Consider the following 23,694-nt stretch of genomic DNA (forward strand, 5'->3'; position numbering starts at 1 on the left):
CTGTAAACTGCAAGGGCGAGACAATCCTTCAGCAGCTAATATCTATCGCCTAGATCTGTCTGAACTCATATTTTCTGCTATCGAAAAAAGGCATTTTTGGAGAAGTCTTCCCTTCTACCATTGGATTATTTATAATCAAAACAGAATGCATGGTTTAGAGATCAGCATTAAGAAGTGTGATTTTTATTTTTAGCTATTTCCCTCTATTTCTATGTCACAGTGGTTGATAGTGTTCTGAAATGGTGTCAAACGTCCTGTTTGTCTGTAATCTCCCATTGCATTACATATGCTTCTACTCAGTCACACAAGCTGGGTGTGAGTCGCCCCCATCAGCACCTCTAATGGGAATTCCCATCTTGCCTTGCCATATTGTATTTGAATGTCATTATGCACTGTAGCTTTTACAAACACACATACATTATGGCTACAAATTGCTGGTCGCTGACGCACAATGCACTGTGCAACAGCGACCAGCAATTTCTAGTCAAAATGAGGTAGAGACAGAATAAAGCAGAATAGCTTGCAATTTTTTTTTTATAAAAATGATACATTGAGAAATATATTGATGAGAGATATTAAGCCGAAATTGCTCAGCGACCATATTGCACCGTGTGTACACACCTTCAGATGCATGGGCCGCAGAAATTATTCAGAACTTTGTGCATGGGATTTTGAAGGGAAATTCCATTACTGCATTTTCCTTTGTGTTTAAGCTAAACTAAATTAGTAGAAAAGGGTACTTGCTCCAAACTATTTGAAAGCATACACTTCAACTGCAAGTTATCGTATCTATCACTTCCATGCAGTGATCATAGATATTGAGTTTATGGTCTGCGATCTCAAAAATCTTGGTTCTCTGCTTGGGGTTATTAACCCTAGAAGTTGCATATTTTGTACATTTTAAATAAAACCATTTATTTTCTTTTATCTGTTTTTGTCCTCCTTTCTTTACAGAAATAAGTTTAAATGACAGAGATCCTCAATCCAAGATTTCCTTCCTCCAGGAAAAGGATGTGAAGCCTGAGTGGAAATTGCCTGCTATAAAATATCAATTTATCACAAGGTGCGGAGTCATCTGTTAAATCCCATGTAATTTCCCTCCCATGCTTTGCTTGTGATGTGTCCCTTCTACAGGGGTTAAAGTGAGGGGGAACTGGGTGGAACTGAGTTCCACCACCTCTAATGGTGAGGTGGAACATTTTAACCTTCACATTGGCCCTGCAGAGTATTTCTCACAGAAACGCATTCTAGTTTACAAGGGGATGCCAAAAACCCTACCACTGGCCCTGTCTCTGCCTAATGGGAGGAGGGGAGGAGGTTTAATTAGGTGGCATAGAGAAATGAGTTCCCCCACCTCTGCATGACCACTTTATGCCCTGCCCTTCTATGTTTTTTATTTCTAAGCCTGGGCCTCCAGGTGCAGTGCGCATGTGTGACCACTACAGGGCGATGATGGCAGCAAGTCACTGTTCTCTGCTGCAGGCCAGTTTCACCAGTGAGTTTAGCATCTCTCTGCATCCGCACTGAGAGATTTTCTATTTATTATATTTTTTATTGTCAAGGTGAGCAGCAATAGAAAATAGGTATTTGCAGGCCAGCTTTATAAATGGGCTTCTCTCCTGTAGATGTGTCCTCATACCAAACAGCCCCTCTAGGGGCACCAGGTCCCATGAGAGTCTTCTAGCACCAGGCATCTATTACCTATAGATTGTAAGCTTGCAGCAGGGCCCTCTAACCCCCAAGTCTGTCTGTTGTTACCCAGTTTGTTTTATCACTGTCTACTATTGTAAAGCGCAACGGAATCTGCTGCGCTATATAAGAAACTGTAAATAAATAATAAATTACCTGCAAATGCAGTTCGATGTGAATAGGATTCACCAGTAGACTTGGATGATTCATTTGATATGACATTTGTATGGCTGTGTGATTTTTCGCACACAGATATACCAGTGTCGCTTCACAAATTAATCCCCAGTCTCCTGGTGCATCTTAACCGCACGCAACTTGATTAAGATGCATGTTCGGCAAAAAAGGCTCCCAACTCTAGCCGATTTGCATGTGACCTGGCGGTCCCACCAGGCATCTCACGCTGATTGACTTGTTGAGGCTAGAAATTACGAGGGCTCATCTGTAGAAGAGCAATTCAGTAGGCTTGTTATGCCTACATCCTTATTTAATAAGCAGTCTCCTAGCTGGCACTGGGACCATTAGCGAAACCCTGTAGTAGAAAGTAAAGAGGTCACTTTAAAGCTGAGCAGCCTGAGTGCACAGTAGCAATGAGATAACCGTGTAGAGCAAGGCTACTGATGATCCAGCCAGATAGCAACACTCGTGTACTTGCTTGACTTTCAGTGCATGTTATATGGTAATGTTTGTGCCTATTTCTTTCCATGCACCGCTAGCTTATGAAATAACAGGGCATGCTAAAATGGTATTTGTACGGCTACATATTATCTATCGTGTTTCTGTTCTTCCCTAATAATCTATATAGGGAGTTAGCGGAGTTATAAAGGGAGTACAGAGTTAGTATTGTCCTATTAGTAATATGTGCATATGAGTTATTATGTGGAGCAAGACCTTGTATGACCCCAGTAAGGAGTAATTATTGCAGTATAATATGTGATAGTATGTATGAGGGATCGTGTTATCACAGGGTAATGTGTAACATGTTAATCATAATGCCACTTTCTGTTGTGGCACACTGCAGAATCCGCTGCTTTGATATATGGGATTGTCCATTTTATCCAATATTGTATATTGTATTTTAGATCGGAATTGAATGATCTACCTCACAATAAGGTCTGTGATCTTATAGGACTTGTAACATATGTTGGAAGATGTGAACGGAAACGGATCAGAGGTAAAGGAACCATGTTGTCATGGAGCTCTTTGGGGTATATTTGGGGTTGCCCATAGCATGGAGATTCTCACTATGATCTTCTACAAGGTGCTAGGTAAATGTTTTGGAGAATCTGATTAATTGCTTTTCCTGTGATTGATCGCTGCAATCACAGGAGAAGACCACAAATTGCTGTGATTTCTAAGCCCATCAGAATATCGATAAAACGTGTGCGCGCAGTATACTGTGCGCAGAGTCCTCTAGTGTATTGCCCATGCGCTGGCCGTATGCTGGGTGACTGACAGATGCGCTCCACACTACAGTGCATGAGGCGTTCCACACAGCCGGACGTGACATGAGTGCACTGCGGCTGTCAGCGGGTATCCCGGGCCAGGCACAAAAATACAATAAAAGCTGCTTACCCTCCAGATCACAGAACACCAAGTGACCCCTGGCATATATCTAGGCCCCGGTCCCAATTTCCCCACAGCACGTCATACAGTGGTGTCGCGCTGCCCGGAGTCATGGTCGCCATAGGACCCAGTCAACATGTCAAAGTGCCGACATGGTGCTGGTGTCTGGGCTTCTTGATCCTAAAAGGGTAGCCAGCCTGTAAGATAAAAACACAAAAACATAATGAAAACATAATAGTGCAAAAGAACAATCAAGACTAACACAGATACAGCATAACAAAATGCAGAACATACAATAGATCCCAGAAATGAGGGCACTAATTAGGGTCCTCAAACCAAACTGTTACAGTTTATTTTCTCGTTGAGGCCATCAGGGTAGATGGTCCCCAACCGGAAGATCCACTCTGATTCTCGGATAAGTAATTTTTTAGATCTGTCACCGCCCCGTAGGGTTTCGGCTATGTGATCTATCATAAAATATTTCAGGGCGGAAATTGGATGACCACATTTCTTGAAATGGCGAGCCACCGGTTGGTCCACCACTCTGCCCCAAAGTGACAGGTTGATGGCCGACCGGTGAGCCGCCATTCTTTCTCTGAATGTGCGGGTAGTTTGCCCTATGTAATAGAGCCCGCAAGGACAAACTATAATGTACACCACATGAGACATCCTGCAGGTGAGGACCTGCCTGATGTCATACATTTTGGGCCCGTGTGGGTGTTTGAATTGTTTACATACAATAAGATGTTTGCAGGTTTCGCATGATACACAACTGTAGCACCCGGGTGCTTTGATATAGGTGTTAGGAGGCCTAGGGATGCCCCTACCGGTAATGTCAGCCTTTACTAGACGGTCCCTAAGATTGGGGCCTCTACTAAAGGCTGCCAGTGCTTTCAATCCTGATAAATCAGGATCGGTTTTGACAATTGGCCAAAGGGCATTGGTGGCATGTCTAATCACCACACTGGCCGAAGACAAATTTGTGGCGCGAGGCTACAATCTTAATATGCTCATTTTACAAAAAGAAGTGGTGCTGCAAATGTCCAAGAATGATCTACTTTCCTCTAGGGTCAAAAACCCGGCAGCTGTACTACCCTGGTCCAGTGCATTTTCTACGGCCAGTGTGGTGATTAGACATGCCACCAATGCCCTTTGGCCAATTGTCAAAACCGATCCTGATTTATCAGGATTGAATGCACTGGCAGCCTTTAGTAGAGGCCCCAATCTTAGGGACCGTCTAGTAAAGGCTGACATTACCGGTAGGGGCATCCCTAGGCCTCCTAACACCTATATCAAAGCACCCGGGTGCTACAGTTGTGTATCATGCGAAACCTGCAAACATCTTATTGTATGTAAACAATTCAAACACCAACACGGGCCCAAAATGTATGACATCAGGCAGGTCCTCACCTGCAGGATGTCTCATGTGGTGTACATTATAGTTTGTCCTTGCGGGCTCTATTACATAGGGCAAACTACCCGCACATTCAGAGAAAGAATGGCGGCTCACCGGTCGGCCATCAACCTGTCACTTTGGGGCAGAGTGGTGGACCAACCGGTGGCTCGCCATTTCAAGAAATGTGGTCATCCAATTTCCGCCCTGAAATATTTTATGATAGATCACATAGCCGAAACCCTACGGGGCGGTGACAGATCTAAAAAATTACTTATCCGAGAATCAGAGTGGATCTTCCGGTTGGGGACCATCTACCCTGATGGCCTCAACGAGAAAATAAACTGTAACAGTTTGGTTTGAGGACCCTAATTAGTGCCCTCATTTCTGGGATCTATTGTATGTTCTGCATTTTGTTATGCTGTATCTGTGTTAGTCTTGATTGTTCTTTTGCACTATTATGTTTTCATTATGTTTTTGTGTTTTAATCTTACAGGCTGGCTACCCTTTTAGGATCAAGAAGCCCAGACACCAGCACCATGTCGGCACTTTGACATGTTGACTGGGTCCTATGGCGACCATGACTCCGGGCAGCGCGACACCACTGTATGACGTGCTGTGGGGAAATTGGGACCGGGGCCTAGATATATGCCAGGGGTCACTTGGTGTTCTGTGATCTGGATCTGGTGGGTAAGCAGCTTTTATTGTATTTTTGTGCCTGGCCCGGGATACCCGCTGACAGCCGCAGCGCACTCATGTCACGTCCGGCTGTGTGGAACGCCTCATGCACTGTAGTGTGGAGCGCAAGCTGTTGGTTGCCTAGCAACCAGTCACTTGCGCCGCATACAGGAAATGGAGAGCTGACCGCTTCCGGCGGATTGAGGCACGCTGATGATGCGTCTGCGGTGACTCCCGGACCAGGTAAGTATATATTGCTTGTTTGTACTATACTTCACTGCTGTAGGTCTGGGGCTGAGGACGGGGCTGACTCCTTGAGTGCCGTTTATTCCCACAGTGGTGGGAGTGCTTGGATTACTGTATGTATATATGTGTGTGTATATGTATATGTATATATATATATATATATATATATATATATATATATATATATATATATATATATATATATATATATATGGTTTGACTCTGTATTGCGCTTATTTGTATGTGCAGCACCACCAAAATTCCTCCTGTTAGTGAGGAACAGTATAGTAATCAAAGAAAAGAGGGGGGATTGGGGTGCGCTACCTAATATAAAATCTGTACCTCTCAATATAACATAATAAAATCAATATAACATTTCAGAAATTAGTTTCCTTGTATTTTGGAGACATCCGCAATGATTAGGCCCAGTCCATGTCTGGAAAAATAGTCCTTTTATTAAAGATGAACAAAACCCTATATATACGTTTATAAAATGATATGACTCTTGTTCTTCACTTCTCCCACTATCTGTATCAATGTTTGATCTTATTTTGTAGAGGGGAATAATCTTCTTAAAGGCCTTCTAATGCCATTCGAAAATATGATATGAGGCAATTTAAAAAGTGGAAGTAAAATACTTCTTAACTTTCCTGTAAGGCCGTACCTTTATTTGATTGAGGTTGTGGTAATGGCCTCATTGAGGAGTGGCTGGGCTCAAAAAGATATTTCGGGCTGGTTTAGCCACCTTTAGAGATAAAATTACAGGTAAACGAATATAGTCTGTGCAGATCCAGTATGTTCAAAGGGCAGTGTCTCCTCTTGGAGATATGCTCATGTGTGCTGCTCTGCATGAAGCAAGTTAAGATGAAGGTGTGCACCAGTAGTGCCTGCAGCTGAACACCACTGGGTCATCACCTGTCTGGGCAACCCCCCGTGGCCGCTCTGCTCTCCCCTCCCATCACTCTCCCTCAGCTCCGGTGATTGTACACGGAGCTCCCCTGCCCTAAACGCAATTAGATCTAGTAATAAGCAGACGTCAGGCTCGGGGAAGTTAGGTGCGGCTCAGGGGGACTTGGTATTTCGGGTGCCCGAGTCCTCCCGAGCCGCCCTGAACATCCCCGAGCCTGCCACCTATTATGATCGGTAGCTGGTGCAGCGGCAGGGCACAGGAGCTCCGGCATAAGATCGCCAGAGAGGGAGGGGGGGGGGGGGGGGGCATAGCACTGTGGTGGGTGTTGCTGGGGCATGACAAACCTGCCCTGGTAGGTTTGTCCTGCCCCAGCAAAACCCACCACTAAAGGGGTTAAGCTAAGGTTATATGCTTTGTAGCTGTTTGACATTTCGGACTTGGATATATAGAGTTTCATTGGTTGCTTGCCACTGACTTCGGTGGTAAGCTGTGTACACACTATGCAATTTGGGCTATCGAATTTGATATGTAGTCAATCGCATAGCAAGTTTGTCAAAATCACAATGTTCTGCCGCACACGATCCCAATGCCCCATGGCTAAACAGAGCTGGCAAGTCCATTGTGACTATGTTGACTGTAGAATGTATTTGGTCTAGGGCCATATAGCAAGAGAGTGTAAATCTTAAGTGCAGTTAGTCAAAATTGTCCATTAGCCAAAATCCCACCATGTGTACACACCATAAAATATGATTGTTGTTTTCCTTTAGATGACTGTCAAGACTTCTGGCTATATCGCTGGGTTCACATGATCGACGGGACATCAGAACAACCGTTTCTACTTGAGATTTTTGCAACCTCACAGCCTGATATATTTGAAAATATACACCCAAGTATATAGAATCTGTCATTTTCGGTCTTTCAGTTTTTACTAAGGGGCAGAATAGATAGACAAGTTGATTATTTTATACCAATCATGCTTTTAGATATTGCTATGATCATTTAAAAAAAAAAATTGTTGGGCAGGATTAACACTGCAAAAATGACAATTCTCAATCCCCTCAGGAATATGGACACCCTATATAGATAGATATGTTTTTACATGGATCAGCTGGTTACAGGTGGACATTACAGATATAATTAGTATTTGTTGTGGTAAAAGGCATTCTGCAAAAACAAAGGGAAACAAACCATTAGAGGGAATATGTGTACTAAAGCTTTGGACATATTTTGAAATGTAATTCAGATGGATCACTTAATTTTGAAATCAACCTTACCATACAAAACCAAAACTGACCTACAAATTTAGATTTATAAATTGGTTGAAATAGGGACATTGTCAGTTTAGATTCATGTACAGTGTTTGATAACACTTTTTAAATTCTTCAACGGGTGATTGGTGTGTACAATTAGCAACGGTCAATCTCTTATATATTTAGCCAGATCTGTCACTCATCCCCTGTGTATAAAATGTTCCCGCCCAGCGTTCTACACAAGCCCACCCCCCCCAGGGAAAAGACACTCATCCCCTGTGTGTATAACGTTCCTTCCCAGCGTTCTACACAAACCCGCCCCCTCTAGGGAAAAGACCAGTGTGATAGTGTGACAGTGTGACCAGTGCACACCACCACCCCCTTGACTTCACCTCCCCCCGCCCTGCCAGGGCTACAGTACACGCCCACCATCCACCATTACTCCACAGCCACCAGGTGACACACCACAACACCCACACACATGATTGGCACCCCCCCCCCCCCCCCCCCCCGCGTGATTCACGGCACCTCCCACGATTCGCGGACCCCCGCGGCGTCCCTTCTCGAGATTCATCCCCCGCGATTCAAGGCACCCCCCTCCCGCGATTCGCGGAACCCCGCCTCCCCCTCCAACGTTTCACGCCGCCTCCCTCAATTCACGGACCCCCACAACACCACCTCCCACAATTTGCGGACCCCCACAACCCACGATTCACGGCACCTCCTGCAATTCCGCGACGACCCCCCCCCTCCCGCAATTGACAGACCCCCCCTTCCCTTGATTCACAGCACCCCGCGCCCCCTCCCGCGTTTCACGGACCCCCATGACCCCCCTTCCCACAATTCCCCTCATGCCCACACAACCCTATCACTGTCCTGCCTCCTGTTCTCCTGCCCCGTAATTTCCGCCAGTGGGGACACGCTCACCCTGTGTTGCCCACATTCCCCTATCATGCTTTACCGCCCAGCCTCCTGCTCTCATGCACCCTAACTTCCACCCAGTAAGAGGAGACACTGACTCACTGCCACGCTGGACCCTCACCCACTGGCAAAAGCTGCACAGTGTCCCCCACCCTCCTCTTTAGTCCCCCTTATGCCCACACACCTCTATCACTACCCAGCATCCTGTTTTCCTGTGTCGTGACCTCCGCAAGTGGGGAGCTGCTGAATCAAAAACACCCTACTATACTATTGCTTGCACACACACACACCTAAACAACACGCACACACCCCCCCACACCCACAAATGTCACTGTACCCTCCACACTATCAATGTACATCTTACTCTGTAACCGCTTTTTAATTAAACTAAACAATGCACACACTCTTCCAAATCATATGCTCTCTATTTAACACATTTCACCTATAAGTCAAGTTGCAATACAGGCATCTGTCATACAATTCTAACCATATTTCTCACAATACAAACGTTCACAAATTAAGGGGGCGCAGCCCCTTACGCCGGTGTGGTAAACGCCCGTAGGGCGCGATGAATCACCTAGTGTGTGTGTGTATATATATATATATTTTTTTTTTTTTTTTTTTCATTCTCCTAGAGTCTTATTTGGTGTGCACACAGATGCGTGTGGTCCGAGAAAACCCGGAGGATACCTCTTACAAAGCCTACCTTACAACGTCTAATGAAAGTCAGGTGTATATATCTGGTGAGTAGCTTGTTGCTATGCACTTCATACACTCCAAAGAGACTCAGGGGGAAATGTACTAAAATGGGAGTTCTATTTAAGATGGTATGTTGCTATGGGCAACCATTCGGATACTATATTATTTTCTAAATGGTGCTAAATGAATAAATAGTAGATTCTTATTGGTTCCCCATAGTATCATCCCATGTGAAATAGAACTCCCATTTTAGTAAATTTCCTCCTCAGTGTCGGCATTAGGTGCACATACAGCATTATATATTAATTGGGCCTAGATCACTTAGAAAATGATCCTTCATTGCTCTGTGTGTAGGGCCATAGCGATAGCCGGTATAACATCTGTTTAATAGCAGTATGGAGGTAACATGCTTTGCTTAATAAGTATAGTTTCACTTAAAAAGATTACTAGGTATCAATTTAAATTCGAAAAACAAAAAAAGGGGGGGGGGGGGGGATTTCGACGCATGTATTCAGTGTTCTACCAAAGCTGTTAAATTGGTTATGGTTACTGATAATGTTATTTACAATTCCTACAAAGAGCATGATTTCAGATTGAACTCAGGTGGATATTGTGCATTTTTCAAAGTTCAGTCACATACTGCTCACTGTTTTAAATTTGTACAGGAATAACTTGCTTTTTATATGTATAATAAGTTGGATACAATTGTCACATGTTTTCTCACAGCTGTGTAATGTGTTTTTGTCTGTTTACCACCAGCAACTAATAAGGAGGCACATTGGTTCAAAGAGGGGACTCCTCTCATACAAGGGTACCTCTGAGTGTGCACATTCCTGGATAAACAAGATTGTGTACATTATGTGCCCTTACCCATCTGCCACTTTACTAGTATCTGTGGTCACACGTTATATGGAAGAGGTGAGTTTAGTGAAGCCTGGATGAGGGAAGTATTTCCGTGTCCATGGACTTCATAGTGATTTCTGCAGTGCAGGGGAGTTCTTTGGTGATTACTCACGATTTAAAGAATAACATATCTAGAGTGTTAAGGTGTCTTTTTTATATTTATATATATATATATATATATATATATATATATATTACACACACTTTCTGGACATGAACACCATACAAGTGTCCCGTGTCCCCTTGCATGGCTCGCTTCACTTGCCATGTTTCGGGGGCACACTATTATATTCCCCCTCTGTGTCCACTGGGATGGTAAAATATGAACAAGTCCTTTTTTGGAAAAGAACCATGAAATCTCATGTCGACCTTTTGCTTGTGTAGACCTATTGTCGATGTCAACCTAATGCATTTCAACCTTTGACCTATCAACCAATAGTGGTTGACCTATTTACTGTCGACCATACGGCCACATTCCAACTATAGTTGCATCCATTGAAAGAGGGAGACAACCTATTTATAGTACATACAAGGACAATACTTTGATACCCAGTTGTGGACAGTAGAGATCCTTTTAATGCTCTCTTCCCCCTGTAATGGGTCTGAGCAACTATTAGGTGAGTGTTACCACCCATTTGAACCCCTATAGTGCTTAGGATGAGTCCCATTGGTCCTTAGCAGCAAAAGCGTGATCTTTTCTGTTTTTATGTATTTTATTATTTCCGGACATCAGCAGCGGCTGCGTTTTTTTTTTTTTTTTAAATACATTTCTGGATAACTGGATAATACATTTTAACATCTGTCACAGAGTTTCCATGGTGCCATTTATTCTAGTAATGTTTTTCTATTTAAGGTTATCATAAAGGACGGCTGCACATCAGCGATGAGAAAGTACAAGCTTTTGTTAACTGGATGAAAACTCAATATAAATATGATGTGAGGAGAAAATTCACAATTGGTGGATATCACCCGTACCCACAAGCTCCTGCGACCTTTACCAAGTACTGCAATGATGCTAAAGGTTAGAGCATGGTTTATATTATTTATTTTCAATACAATATGCTTATTGGTGAAGCTCAATACAATGGGCAGTATTCAATGACATTTTTCGCCACCCACAGTGAATCCGTTTTTTCCTTCGCCGTGAAATCGCTGTGTTTTTAAGGCGATTCAACGTCACCAGTCCCTCCTCCCTATTCAATGTGACTAAGATTCGCCGCCCCTGACAGCGAATCTTAACCCCTGCGGCGGCCGCTGCAGGGAGCCGGGGGACAGCCACAGGCAGGGAGATGGAATTCTCCCTGCCTGTCCAAGAATGTATGTGCTGCTCTCCGGGAGAGCTAGCAGGGGACCGGGTAGGAGCCGCTAACACTGCTCCAGATCGTGCATATGTAATGATCGGGAGCAGTGAATATGTAATTTCTAAGTGATCTCACTAGATTGCTTAAGAAATGCCCCATACATTGCGTTGTTTAGGGGCCATAGCTATGTGCATCGCTGTGATATTAATCTGTCACCGCCAGTGTTCTCACTGGAGAATACAGGCACGGATAAATTACTGTGTGCTGTGCGATCTTGCTGAAGCGTTCAGAGACCTCTAACATCAGAGCGCTTCAGCATCTCCCAGTGTGTAGGCCCCTTTAGTGTTTAACTTTCTGTTAGCTCTCAATTGATAACATAATTTGAGAAGCATGTGTGCAGTAGCTGTAAGTTCTCGCAGCACAAGCTTTTTAACATGTATGTAAAAGTACTAACAAAAGTAATTTTTGGTAAGGATACTGGCAAATTTTAATATACCAAAATTGCTGAAGCCTAATTTCAAGAAGAAGAACCACTGTCTGCTCCAAAACTAAGGCTGGCCATAGATTTGAACGATTTCCGGTCCGAATGCACGATTTAGACGACTCATGTTATGCATTTTGTGTGTGTGTGTTTTTGTGCACATTGTGATGTGGTTTTGGGACTATTACAATCCGATACGCAGGCCGTGAGATGGATCATATGATGTATATATACTGCACACAAGATCTGAAGTTGCTACGAACGACCAGTATACTGGAAGTTTCAGATCTTTCGATAGATCTTATGAGAAATTACACACATAAGATCTATATTGTGTCTGGGAAGCTGCCAAGTAGTTAAAGGGAAATTGTGACACGATCTGGATCAGATCGTGGTCATAATGATGAATGGCCAGCATAACGTATAGAAAAATGAATGAGGTATATTTTGGTGCTGGGTGGTATGTCACGTCTTTGTTCTTCCAACTAAACCAATAATACTCCAACCAAATGTGTAAAACACAAGTAATACATTGTGTAATATTTAGGAAAGGTTTTGAATTAGAATATCAACTTTTTTTTTTCTAGGTAAGATTTAGCTTCGACCTATTCAAGTAAAGGCCCTTATTCTGAATCGTGCGGTACGGCCCGCGTGCGGCCGTACCGCCGATGTTTTCAGTCTGCACATGCGCAGAGGTCAATCTGCGCATGTGCAGCCCAATTCGCCGCAGACGTAGTTCGTCCGCCGCAAAGGGGGCGTATAGGGGCGTGAGGGGCTTCATACCCTCATTTCCCTATGCATACGCCCCGCGTTTCATGGGCGTTCCCATGCAAACGCGGGGCGTATGCATGCTAATGAGGGTATGACGCCAGTGATGGGGGCGGGAAGCTGACGTCGCCGGATGTCAGCTCTCAGCCCCCATACAAGCTATCACACGGACGATTGTCCGTGTGGTCTCAGCTTGCGGGACCTGGTGGGGCGTGCGGCCCTGCCTTCGATGGTCGCCGACCATCGAATGCAGGGGGCAGCTCCCACCATGGTGGAGGCGTACGCCCCACCATTTTCTTGCGGATCGCCAGCCGTCCGTGTACGGACGGCCGTGGCGATCCGTATCGTGGGCGGGGATTGGTTTGTGCGGCCGGAGCACCGTGTGCGGCTCCGGCCGCACAGATCTGAATAAGGGCCAAAGTGCCGATTTTTTCACCTAGGCAAAAAATTCAGCGACTGCATGTGTTTTCTACATATTACGGATGGAAAACATCTCAATCGGCGTCCTGCAATTTCACCCATTTTTAGTCATTTTTCTCTGACATGCAGCAGGGACCACTGGAATCACTTCGGGTATTAGAGCTGGGAATGCTGGGAGCTAGGCACTTCTTAATATTAATTAGGGGATACTGACTCCTCCCCTCTAAGACCCACAATCCCCCAGTGAGAAAATTGTGCCAGGGAGTTAGGTCACAGTTTTTCTGCTCCTGCACATTTTCAGTTTTTTTCTCTATTTTTTTACAAGAGTACTTTTCTCTTGGTAGCTAACTGTGAATCCCTTCCCCACCTATTGAAAGGTGTGGGTCCGGGTATTCAGCGCCCCTGGATATCCAGGTCGTCAGTCAGGACCTCGCTAAAGGTGCCTGCCTGCACGTGTTCCGTGTTCCTGCCGCCCCTCCAGCAAAGGGGACGCCAGTCACGAAGTTGGGAGGCCTCCGGTGGTGAGTACTGCGCTGAGCGCACTTTCCACACGCCGTCCCCTGCTCCCCGTCTGCCGCGCTGTGCGCTGTTCCCTGCAGCGTTGTGAGGCGCCGCCATCTTGCGGACGGCGCGTTCTCGTGTTACAGGTCCCACTCGGCAGAATTGAGTTGCCGGAGGCATTACACGGAGGAGCGCTAGCAAGCGGGTGGCTCTGGGCGCTGTCAGGTCTGCACAGGCTGGCTAGGTATGAGGGAGAGGGGACACGCTGTTCAATGGAGGCGGGCATGGCGCGGCCATTATGCAGATACACAGTAAGGCTGACTCTTTCCTGTTACAGGTGACTGCAGCTTGGAAGGCTCTGTAAAGGTTATGTGCTGACATATACAGTGCTTGGCGCTGTATAGGTCTTTGTGTTAACAGAGCTCATTCTCCTCCAGGTCTCACAGAACCCTGAGGTTTTTGGCTTGTGAGAGGTGTATCTGTACTCAGTGTGTGTGTGTGTGTGTGTGTGTGAAACGGTGGTCCTGTATCGCACGCAGTTATTGGACCGGGCGAGCGGGGATCATGACGGGCAAGTCCAAAGCCTCTCAGAAGGTTTTTGCTTGTACTGTTTGTACAGCAAAGTTTTCTCAATACACAGCTGAGGGAAATGCCACTGTTTGTCAGTCATGTTCAGGTGCTGAATCTGCATCACTGGCGGGGGCTCAGGCGCCCCAGTGGGCCTCAACCTTGGTAGGTACTATGTCCAAGCTCACATCTGAATTGGCGCTGGTTTGCAGAGCTGAGCCTTCTTGGGCTACAGCCCTAGCAAGGTCTGTGGAGGGGTTAGCTAGCTCCATGAGCAGACCAGAGAGGCGGGAGTAACTTGTGGCATCAGGATTTCTGGGACAGACGCGCTGAAGGACTGTTACCTACTTTGGATCAACTTCTCCCAGGCAGACCACCCGGGCGTTTGGACTGGTGACTATTGATTCACTTAAGCTTATGAACTGACTAACCACCAGTTCTGATACTGCAGCTGGTAATTAGCACTTCACCCCTGTCTTCCGGAATCCATTTGTTTTTAACATTGTTCTGTACATTGTATTGTTTTATATTATGTATTTCATGTGTGTGTGATTAAAAACTGGCTTCACCATATAAGCCTTTTTGTTTCCACATACCTTGAATCATTCTACCCGCTGGGGACATCCTGAATGAATAAGAGGATCTAAGAGAACCCCCTTTTTTTGAAAGGAAGTATTGCTGCTATATTTTATCACCTCTCTTATCACTTGTATGCTTGCAAATTACTTCACCCACCTTTTGGCGCCGTTGGGAGTTATAGACTTTGTTTTGTATATTTCTGTACTCAGGAGTTGGGAATTCTCCTCACTTATAACTTTGGTGGCAGCCATAAGGAGCGCAGAACCAGGGATAATATACTGTTTTTTACAGACCAGAGAGGCCCTCCACATCCAGCAATAAGCGGCCTTATCAGGCTCTTATTGTTGAGGATGATTTAGAGGAGGAGCAGGATCCATTTCATGAAATGGAGGATGGTGAATGGGAAGAGGTTCAGGATACTATTACTGAGGAAGAGCCAACGCCATTAGGTATAGAGGCTCTTATTATGGCGGTAAAGGAAGTGCTTCGTTTACCGGAGGATCCTAGGCCAGAGCCGCAGGAGTTTGATCTGTTTGGCGGGGTTCAGAAGACGTCAGTGGTCTTTCCCTGTCCAAATCAGGATCAGCTTTTGGCGGCATGGAAGAACCCGGACAAGAGGTTCCAGATTCCTAGGCGTTTTCCTTCTCTGTATCCCTTTGAGCCGGCCGCCCTAAGCAAATGGGAAACTCCACCGCCTGTGGACACCTCAGTTTCCCGGCTATCCAAGAAGACCACTCTGCCAGTCCCTGGGGCTTCGGCCTTGAAGGACCCTTCAGACAGAAAGATGGAGGCGACTCTCAAGGCCATTTATGTAGCAGCAGGGACTCGGCCTGGGTAAATAGGGCTAATGTCAAGTGGGCGGAGTTAATCATCGAGGGGTTGGAGGCCGGCATGCCTATGGATGAGTTACGCCGCCTAGCCGAACACATTAAGGAGTCTGCTATGTTCCTAGGGGAAGCAGCTAAGGATGTATCCTTAATTTCTTCTAGAATCTCAGCAAGCGCCATTTCTGCGCGGAGAGCCCTCTGGCTACACTCCTGGCAGGCGGACGCGGAATCTAAAAGGGCTGTCGAGGGTCTTCCCTTTTTTGGGGACATCCTCTTCGGGCCTGAATTAGATAAATGGATCTCACAGGCGACGGGGGGGGGGGAGTCGGCTTTCCTGCCGTCTGCGGCTCCTCCTCCTCCTAGGCGACAGTTCGCAGGTCCGTCTTTTCAGTCCTTTCGGACTCAGCGCCCCTTCCGGGGCAGAGGAAGAGGCTTCCAGTCGTCCAGAGGTTCCCGGGCCAGGGCCCATCTTCAGGCCGCCCCAAGAGTCCAGGACCCTAAGCCCCAGCAGAAGCCGGGGGCATGACGGTTTACCAGCTTCTGTCAACAGCTTACCGGTAGGTGCCCGTCTGTTGGCCTTCGGAACCCAATGGTTCTCCCTGTCGGAGGATCCTTGGGTTCGCAGGGTCGTTTCAGAGGGGTACCGAATTCAGTTTGATTCCACTCCTCCGGTGCGGTTCTTCACAACGGCTCTGCCAACATCTCAGGAAAAGAGAACAAGCCTGCTAGAGGCCATTCGGATCTTGCTGGAGGCTCAGGTCATCATGCCGGTTCCAGCAGCTCAGAGGAACACAGGGTACTACTCAACCCTCTTTGTAGTCCCCAAGCCGGATGGGTCAGTCAGGCCCATCCTCAACTTGAAGCCTTTGAATCTGTTAGTCTCTTATCAACCATTCAAGATGGAATCAATCCACTCAGTGATTGCTTCGTTGGAACCAGGGGAGTACATGATATCAAGGATGCTTACCTACACATCCCGATTTGGATTTCTCACCAGGCCTTTCTCCGTTTTGCCATCGGTCGGGATCATTTTCATTTCAGGGCTCTGCCCTTCGGATTATCGTCAGCGCCCAGAGTATTCACCAAGACTCTGTCAGTGGCCATCGCATACCTCAGATGTCAGGGGGTGACCATAATCCCCTATTTGGACGATCTCCTAATCAAGGCTCCAACGAAGGAGTTACTGGAGAGTCAGGCGAGGTTAACTACTCAGACGCTCACCAGCCTGGGGTGGATAATGAATTTCAGGAAATCCTCTCTAGTCCCATCCAGGAGGATCTTGTTTCTAGGTCTTTGGCTAGACACGGAGTCTCTGAGAATCTTCCTACTGGAGGACAAGATCCAGGCAATCTTGCTCCTGGTTCAGAGGGTCTTACTTCCACAGAAGATCAGCCTTCACCTGTGCACGCAGCTTTTAGGGAAGATGGTGGCAGCCTTCCCAGCTCTGACGTGGGGACGTTTCCACTCAAGACCGTTTCAGTGGGATATTCTCAGGAAGGGTGCGGGCTCGCATCTGAATCTTCACAGAAGGATCCGCTTGTCGGCCGAGGCGAGACACTCCCTACTGTGGTGGCGACACAGGAGGAACTTGGTAGAGGGCCGTCTGTTTGCAGTCCAGGACTGGATTGTGTTGACGACGGACGCAAGCCTCCGCGGCTGGGGTGCCGTAGTACTTCACCTCCGTCTCCAGGGCAGGTGGGACCTTCACGAAAGTCACTTGTCCATCAATGTGTTAGAGATCAGAGCCATATACAATGCTCTGCTGGAGGCCCAGGAATTCCTTCAGGGACAGCACGTAAAGATAAGATCGGACAATGCCACGGCAGTCGCATACGTGAACAGGCAGGGCGGCACGAGAAGCGGCATGGCCATGAAGGAAGTAAGGAAGATCCTCCAGTGGGCGGAACGGTCAGGAGTAATTCTGCTGGCGGTATTCCTCCCAGGTCGGGAAAATCTAGAGGCCGATTTCCTCAGCAGGGAGGATCTACATCCAGGCGAATGGTCTCTCAACCCCGAGGTGTTTCGGGAACTCTCCGACAGGTGGGGAGTTCCCGAGGTGGACCTGATGGCGTCTCAGAGGAACCATCAGCTACCAGCATACGTGGCACGCACAAGAGACCCTCAGGCCATAGCGGTAGACGCTCTGTCAACTCCGTGGGAGTTCAGCTTTGTCTATCTGTTCCCTCCACTTCCACTTCTGGGCCAGGTGCTGAAGAGACTCAAGAGGGAACCTGTGCAGGCTATTCTGATAGCGCCCTGGTGGCCTCGCAGAACGTGGTTTTCAGACATCCAGAAGTTACTGGCAGACAAGCCAGTTCAGTTGCCTCTCAGACCGGACCTTCTTCTGCAAGGACCCTTCTTTCATCAGAGTCTGCCACAGCTGCATTTGACGGCGTGGCTGTTGAGACCGAGGTCTTGCGGGAGAAGGGAATTCCAAGAGCAGTAATTCCTACGATGTTAAGGGCCCGAAAGCCCGCCTCAGCAGCGCATTATCACAGAATATGGCGCTCATATGCGTGCTGGTGCGAGTCTAAGGGCTGGCCATTCCGTGTCTTCAGTTTGTCCCGCCTTCTGTTGTTCTTACAGAGAGGGTTGGACGGCGGTCTGAGACTGGGTTCTCTTAAGGTCCAGGTCTCAGCCTTGTCCGTCCTCTTTCAGAAGAGATTGGCTCTCATGCCTGAGGTGCAGACCTTCTTTCAGGGGGTTCTGCGGGTCCAGCCTCCCTTCGTACCTCCCACAGCTCCTTGGGATCTGGATTTGGTACTAGCTTTCTTGAGGTCTGAAACCTTTGAGCCACTGGACAGGGTGGAACTCAAGTTCTTGTGCTGGAAGACAGTGCTTTTGCTAGCCCTTGCCTCAGCTCGCCGTGTATCGGAGCTTAGTGCTCTGTCCTGTAGGCCTCCGTATTTAATTTTCCACGAGGATAGAGCAGAACTGCGCACCCAGGCCGAGTTTCTTCCGAAGGTGGTATTCTCATACCACATTAACCAGCCTATCGTGGTGCCGGCGTTTCAGGGAGATTCTCCGGAACAGTCCTCATTGGACGTGGTCAGGGCTCTTCGGATTTATGTGAATAGAACCAGGTCTATACGTAAATCGGATTCTTTATTTGTGCTCTATGACGCTTTCCGCAGGGGTTGGCCTGCGTCTAAACAGACAATTGCACGATGGATCAAGTGGACGATCCGTAGTGCTTATCTTCATGCGGGACAGGTGCCTCCTGTCTCCTTAACGGCGCACTCTACCAGATCGGTGAGTACATCGTGGGCCGCTGAGAGAGGGGCTTCAATCTCTCAGCTGTGCAGAGCGGCCACTTGGTCGTCTCGAAACACGTTTGTGAAATTTTACCAGTTCCGATACCTTTGCCTCTTCGGCCTTGACCTTTGGCCGTCTGGTATTGCAGAATCCTCAGCACTCTCCCACCCGGGGCTTGGTCTTTGGAACCTCCCCGAAGTGATTCCAGTGGTCCCTGCTGCATGTCAGAGAAAAGAGGATTTTGGTACTTACCGGTAAATCCATTTCTCTGAGATCAGCAGGGACCACTGGACACCCGCCCGGCTGCTGGATTCTGCCTTTTGTGGTTGCTGTTGCGGCCCGGTCCGGTGCCTGCGTGTTGTATGTATGGTTATGTTTTTGTGGTTTTTCTGTAACCCTTTCCTCTGGTGGGCCAATTTCCTCACTGGGGGATTGTGGGTCTTAGAGGGGAGGAGTCAGTATCCCCTAATTAATATTAAGAAGTGCCTAGCTCCCAGCATTCCCAGCTCTAATACCCGAAGTGATTCCAGTGGTCCCTGCTGATCTCAGAGAAATGGATTTACCGGTAAGTACCAAAATCCTCTTTTCGCCTACTAAAAAGGATAAAAAGAAACGGGTGAAAAATAAGTACCTAGGTAAAAAAAACAGGACTAATAATGGGAATACCCCTGAGTCATTTTACACCTTACGTGATTTAATTCAAACTAAAATGTGACCGATAAGTGAGCAAGGATCTGTAAGTGGAATTTATAGACTGTAGTTATTTTCCCTGAAAATTATTTAAAATACTACACTATAAGTATATATGTATGTGTGTGTATATATATATATATATATATATATATATATATTACACACAAACAAACAAACATGCCCGGTCCTCCTCCATCAAGGTCATATATATATTTTTTAGATGCCGAGATGCCATTTCTTTACTATCGTTGTTACTATTGTTATTGTTCTTACCAAGTATATTTTTATCCTATGTTATTAGAATTTAATTAGGTTATTAGTTTCACTGAATGTAACATTGTGAATAGCTGGATGAGAGGAAATACTGTTTCCTCCTGTACGTTATAAAGATTCATATACGTTTCATGTTAACACATCTGAATCTACTAATTGAAGGATGATTGATAAGCGATTCAGATTGGTCATTTCACCTGTTAAATATTCAGGTGCTACCCACAGCTGAGAAACGCGTTAAGGGGTTTTGGACTGATCACACACCCTTGGTAAAGTACTTGCCTCCTGGATTCACTACTGAATTTTATTGGTATCTACAAAAGATCACCATGTGGCAATTGCTGGGACCAAATTACCGATCCTCCAGGCGAGTCCATTTGACTGGCAACTATACGACTTCATATAAGGAGACGGACGGCTCGCTCACTGCCTATTACATCATCCGGCAGCACAACATCAGGTGGCGGCAGCCGCACAGGTGAGCTTGAGCCATCCGCGAGAACCAGGTCTTTGTTGCTCCAGACTTCTCCTCTACACAGGGTACTTCTAACAGCCCGAGCCGTAATCTGTTTGAATACTTATCAGCCGACTAACGTATGAGTGGATATATATTTGCCATCAAAGTACACAGAATCGGAATTCTGTTTGGACACCTTATACAAAGCTAATATAAGTAGGTGTTGATTGCTACCTCATTTTTACAAGTAAAAGCACTGGACACTCTCCCATTGGAGATTTTTTAAATATAAATTCAGGACTTGATCCTAGTATCTATATAGAAGTGTGATCTCCTTTACCATATTCAATTTTATGGATTATCTGTGTACAAATGTATTTGTTTTTTTATTCATTATAAATCGATTATTAATTATATACTAATAAATTGAATTCATTATATTCAGCTGTGTGGAGCTCTCTTAGAAAAGTCACTTGTGTGTGGTTGTAATTCTACACACATCTGTATCTTTTTTTCATTTATTTTGGTCACTTGAACAAATCTCCAGATTGCTATTGGGAGCTGCCTAATTTCCATTACAATAATTCATCCAGTTAACTATTACCGATTTTATGTACAGGTTGAGTATCCCGTATCCAAAATGCTCGGGACCAGGAGAATTTTGGATAACGGATTATTCCGTATTTCGGAATATTTTAATATTTCAATGATGTATTTTGAAGTATCTTGCATTTATGCTGTATAAACACATAATATACACACAAATATATTTTATTACCACATAAAATACACACAAACATATTTTAATTGTTCAAAAAACAAGGTTTCAAAACGTGAAACAAAATGTTTGTACTATCTCAGCACTGAATTTGAATGCCAAGCAATCATTGTCTTGCACATATATAGTGCCAGTTACATATCATGTCCCCAGTGATGCTGTTACATATGTCCCCAGTGAGTTTTTAGCAAAAAAAAAAAAAAATTTCACTTTCTGGAATGTCCGTATTTCAGGATAATTCGGATAACGGATATTCGGATACGGGATACTCGACCTGTATTATATTATTTAAGATAGTATTTTAATTTAGTGCGCCCTATATTTGTTTTTTCTTGTATATCTTGACATCTTGTCAGGCATATATGCTGCAAACAAGAATGCTTTTAAAAACAGGGGCTATATCATCACTTCCAGGACTTCTTATTCTACTTTACACTAAAGATAGTCCTTGATGACATTGGCCTTGTGTTTAGGGTTGTTACCTGCTTCAGAATTTATTTGGAGCCAATCCGACACCTCCCTGATTTTATTGCATGATGGATAAGTACCTGACTGTATTTTCAGCGTTGAGGACACCATCAATCCTGACCATTCCCTCTGTTTGCTGAAATGCAGCCACAAAATTTCAGCACCAGCTTCCCTGTTGCCTGCAGATACTCATTATTGTACCTCTCTCCAGCCCTTTGGCAAATAAACTGGCATCTATTACAGTCATATATTCTAAATTTTGACCTTCTGACAATTTCCTGCATTCCAGTTTCTATGTTTTTGTGCATGGTTAAGTAGCTTGACCTTGTTTCCACGTAGACGGTATTGCTCTTTGGCTGCAATTCTTCTACGAATACCCCTTATGGCCAGAATTCTCCAAACGGTACCTGGGTCTAACTGGTTTCTGCCAATGCAGAGCTGATAGCCGTGCTGGACATTTTTCAGTTTCGAAGAGAAGTAAGCATGATGTGTCTTGTAGCTGATGTATTAAGTTTCGTTGGCCAACCACTTCATCTGCAGTCATCAATTTTGCCTGTTTTTGTGCTTCTTCAAAAGAGCTTAAAGAGAACCTCTTGAGACCCTCCTTTGAACGCTTCGCATGGGAGATACATTGTTGATGCAATATAACTACCTTGTGTCTTGTTGCTGTGCTCAGTCTTTCCATGGTGTACAGCAGTGTTTTTCAACCACTGTGCAGTGGCACACTAGTGTGCCTTCAGCTGTTTTCAAGTGTGCCCCCAGGTCTAGAGATGCCCAAACCATTTTACAGCCACCACCAGTTCAACTGTTATTTACTGGTCTCTTCTTTTCATGTAAAGGGCCGATGTATTTTATTTGTGTTACCTGTGGGGACCAGTGTGATTGTTTTTTATATGGGGGCCAATAGGTTTGTTTTTTTCCTGCGGGGGCCAATTTGTTTTGTCCTGTGGGGATCTAATGGTGTGCCTTGGCAATTTTAGAATCTTATTTAGTGTGCCGCAAGGTAAAAAGGTTGAAAATCACTGGTGTACAGTATGCCCTTTGATGTAAAACGGTCTTCCACAACCTCCTTTGTAGCAGAGTTTGGCTGCTCCTCACCCAGTTTTTAGCTTTCTACACAGCTTTTTCTGTTTCAGTTAATCTGTTTTAACCCTAATCATTATCATCTGTTTGGTACAGTATGATTGGTTAATGATACACCTGACTATTATCCAACTAACTCCACAACTTTGTGCAAGGTCATCTAGAAGATTGATGCTCTTTTGAAGACAAAGGGTGGACCAAATATTAATTTGTTATAGATGTCTCTTCTGTTCAATTACTTTGTATATTGTTAAATTCTAAAGATAAACTATGAGCACTTCTATTTTTGAAATAATAATTACTTTGCAAATATATATATATATATATATATATATATATATATATATATAAATTTTATTTTCTTCTTAAACATTGCAAAACTTGGCTCCTGCACCAAGTTATACTGGTCAGCTCTGGGGAATAAAATGGCTTATTTGAGCTTTCAAATCTCAAGACAATAGCTTTTGGCTCTTCATGCAAATTATCAGGAGACCATATTTCTACTTCAGCATTCAATATTCTCCACCTAAATTGTTCAAACTAGTTTTTTATGCAGTGTGTCTGATGTAGAAACCCTTAGGCCATATTGTGTTTTTTTCTACAGCACTGGAGACTTCAGCAATAACCCTCATTCTAAATTCATAAAAAATGTTTCAGCATCTTACCCAATAAGATGAGCCAATAAGACTCCATGGTTCCAGTCTGCTGTTTGACATTATGCCTTGCATGATATTAAGTATCTCAACACATAGCACTAACTTCTAGTCAATTCACAGCTTTTGCTCAGAAGTGCATCCATTTTAGAATTATGAGGCTTCACTTACAAATAAATAAATAAATACATTAAATAGCTCATCCTTTTTTTTTGTTATACTCTTATGTATACATTTTGTCTAGTTAAAAATTAATTTAACATTTTGGTTTTCTTTTTTTTTTTTTTTTTAAGCAGTTTACTTTCTATAAGTGACATTCTTCATGCATTTTGCATTCT

The 23,694-nt window shown here is 45.0% G+C and overlaps 1 protein-coding gene across 2 annotated transcripts in view; it reads left to right on the forward strand.

Annotated features, from left to right (window-relative positions):
- RADX (RPA1 related single stranded DNA binding protein, X-linked) overlaps positions 1-23,694 on the forward strand; it is a 48,836-nt gene that overhangs the window by 14,195 nt on the left and 10,947 nt on the right. For both annotated transcript variants that reach the window (XM_083159427.1, XM_083159426.1), the window contains exons 4-8: positions 955-1,063; positions 2,769-2,860; positions 7,247-7,369; positions 9,286-9,393; positions 11,106-11,273. In XM_083159427.1, the coding sequence (XP_083015553.1) occupies positions 955-1,063; positions 2,769-2,860; positions 7,247-7,369; positions 9,286-9,393; positions 11,106-11,273 (600 nt within the window). The remainder of the gene's footprint in view (positions 1-954; positions 1,064-2,768; positions 2,861-7,246; positions 7,370-9,285; positions 9,394-11,105; positions 11,274-23,694) is intronic.

Source organism: Crinia signifera, chromosome 9, assembly GCF_055691185.1.
Source record: "Crinia signifera chromosome 9, ASM5569118v1, whole genome shotgun sequence".
Classification (NCBI taxonomy): Eukaryota; Metazoa; Chordata; class Amphibia; order Anura; family Myobatrachidae; genus Crinia; species Crinia signifera.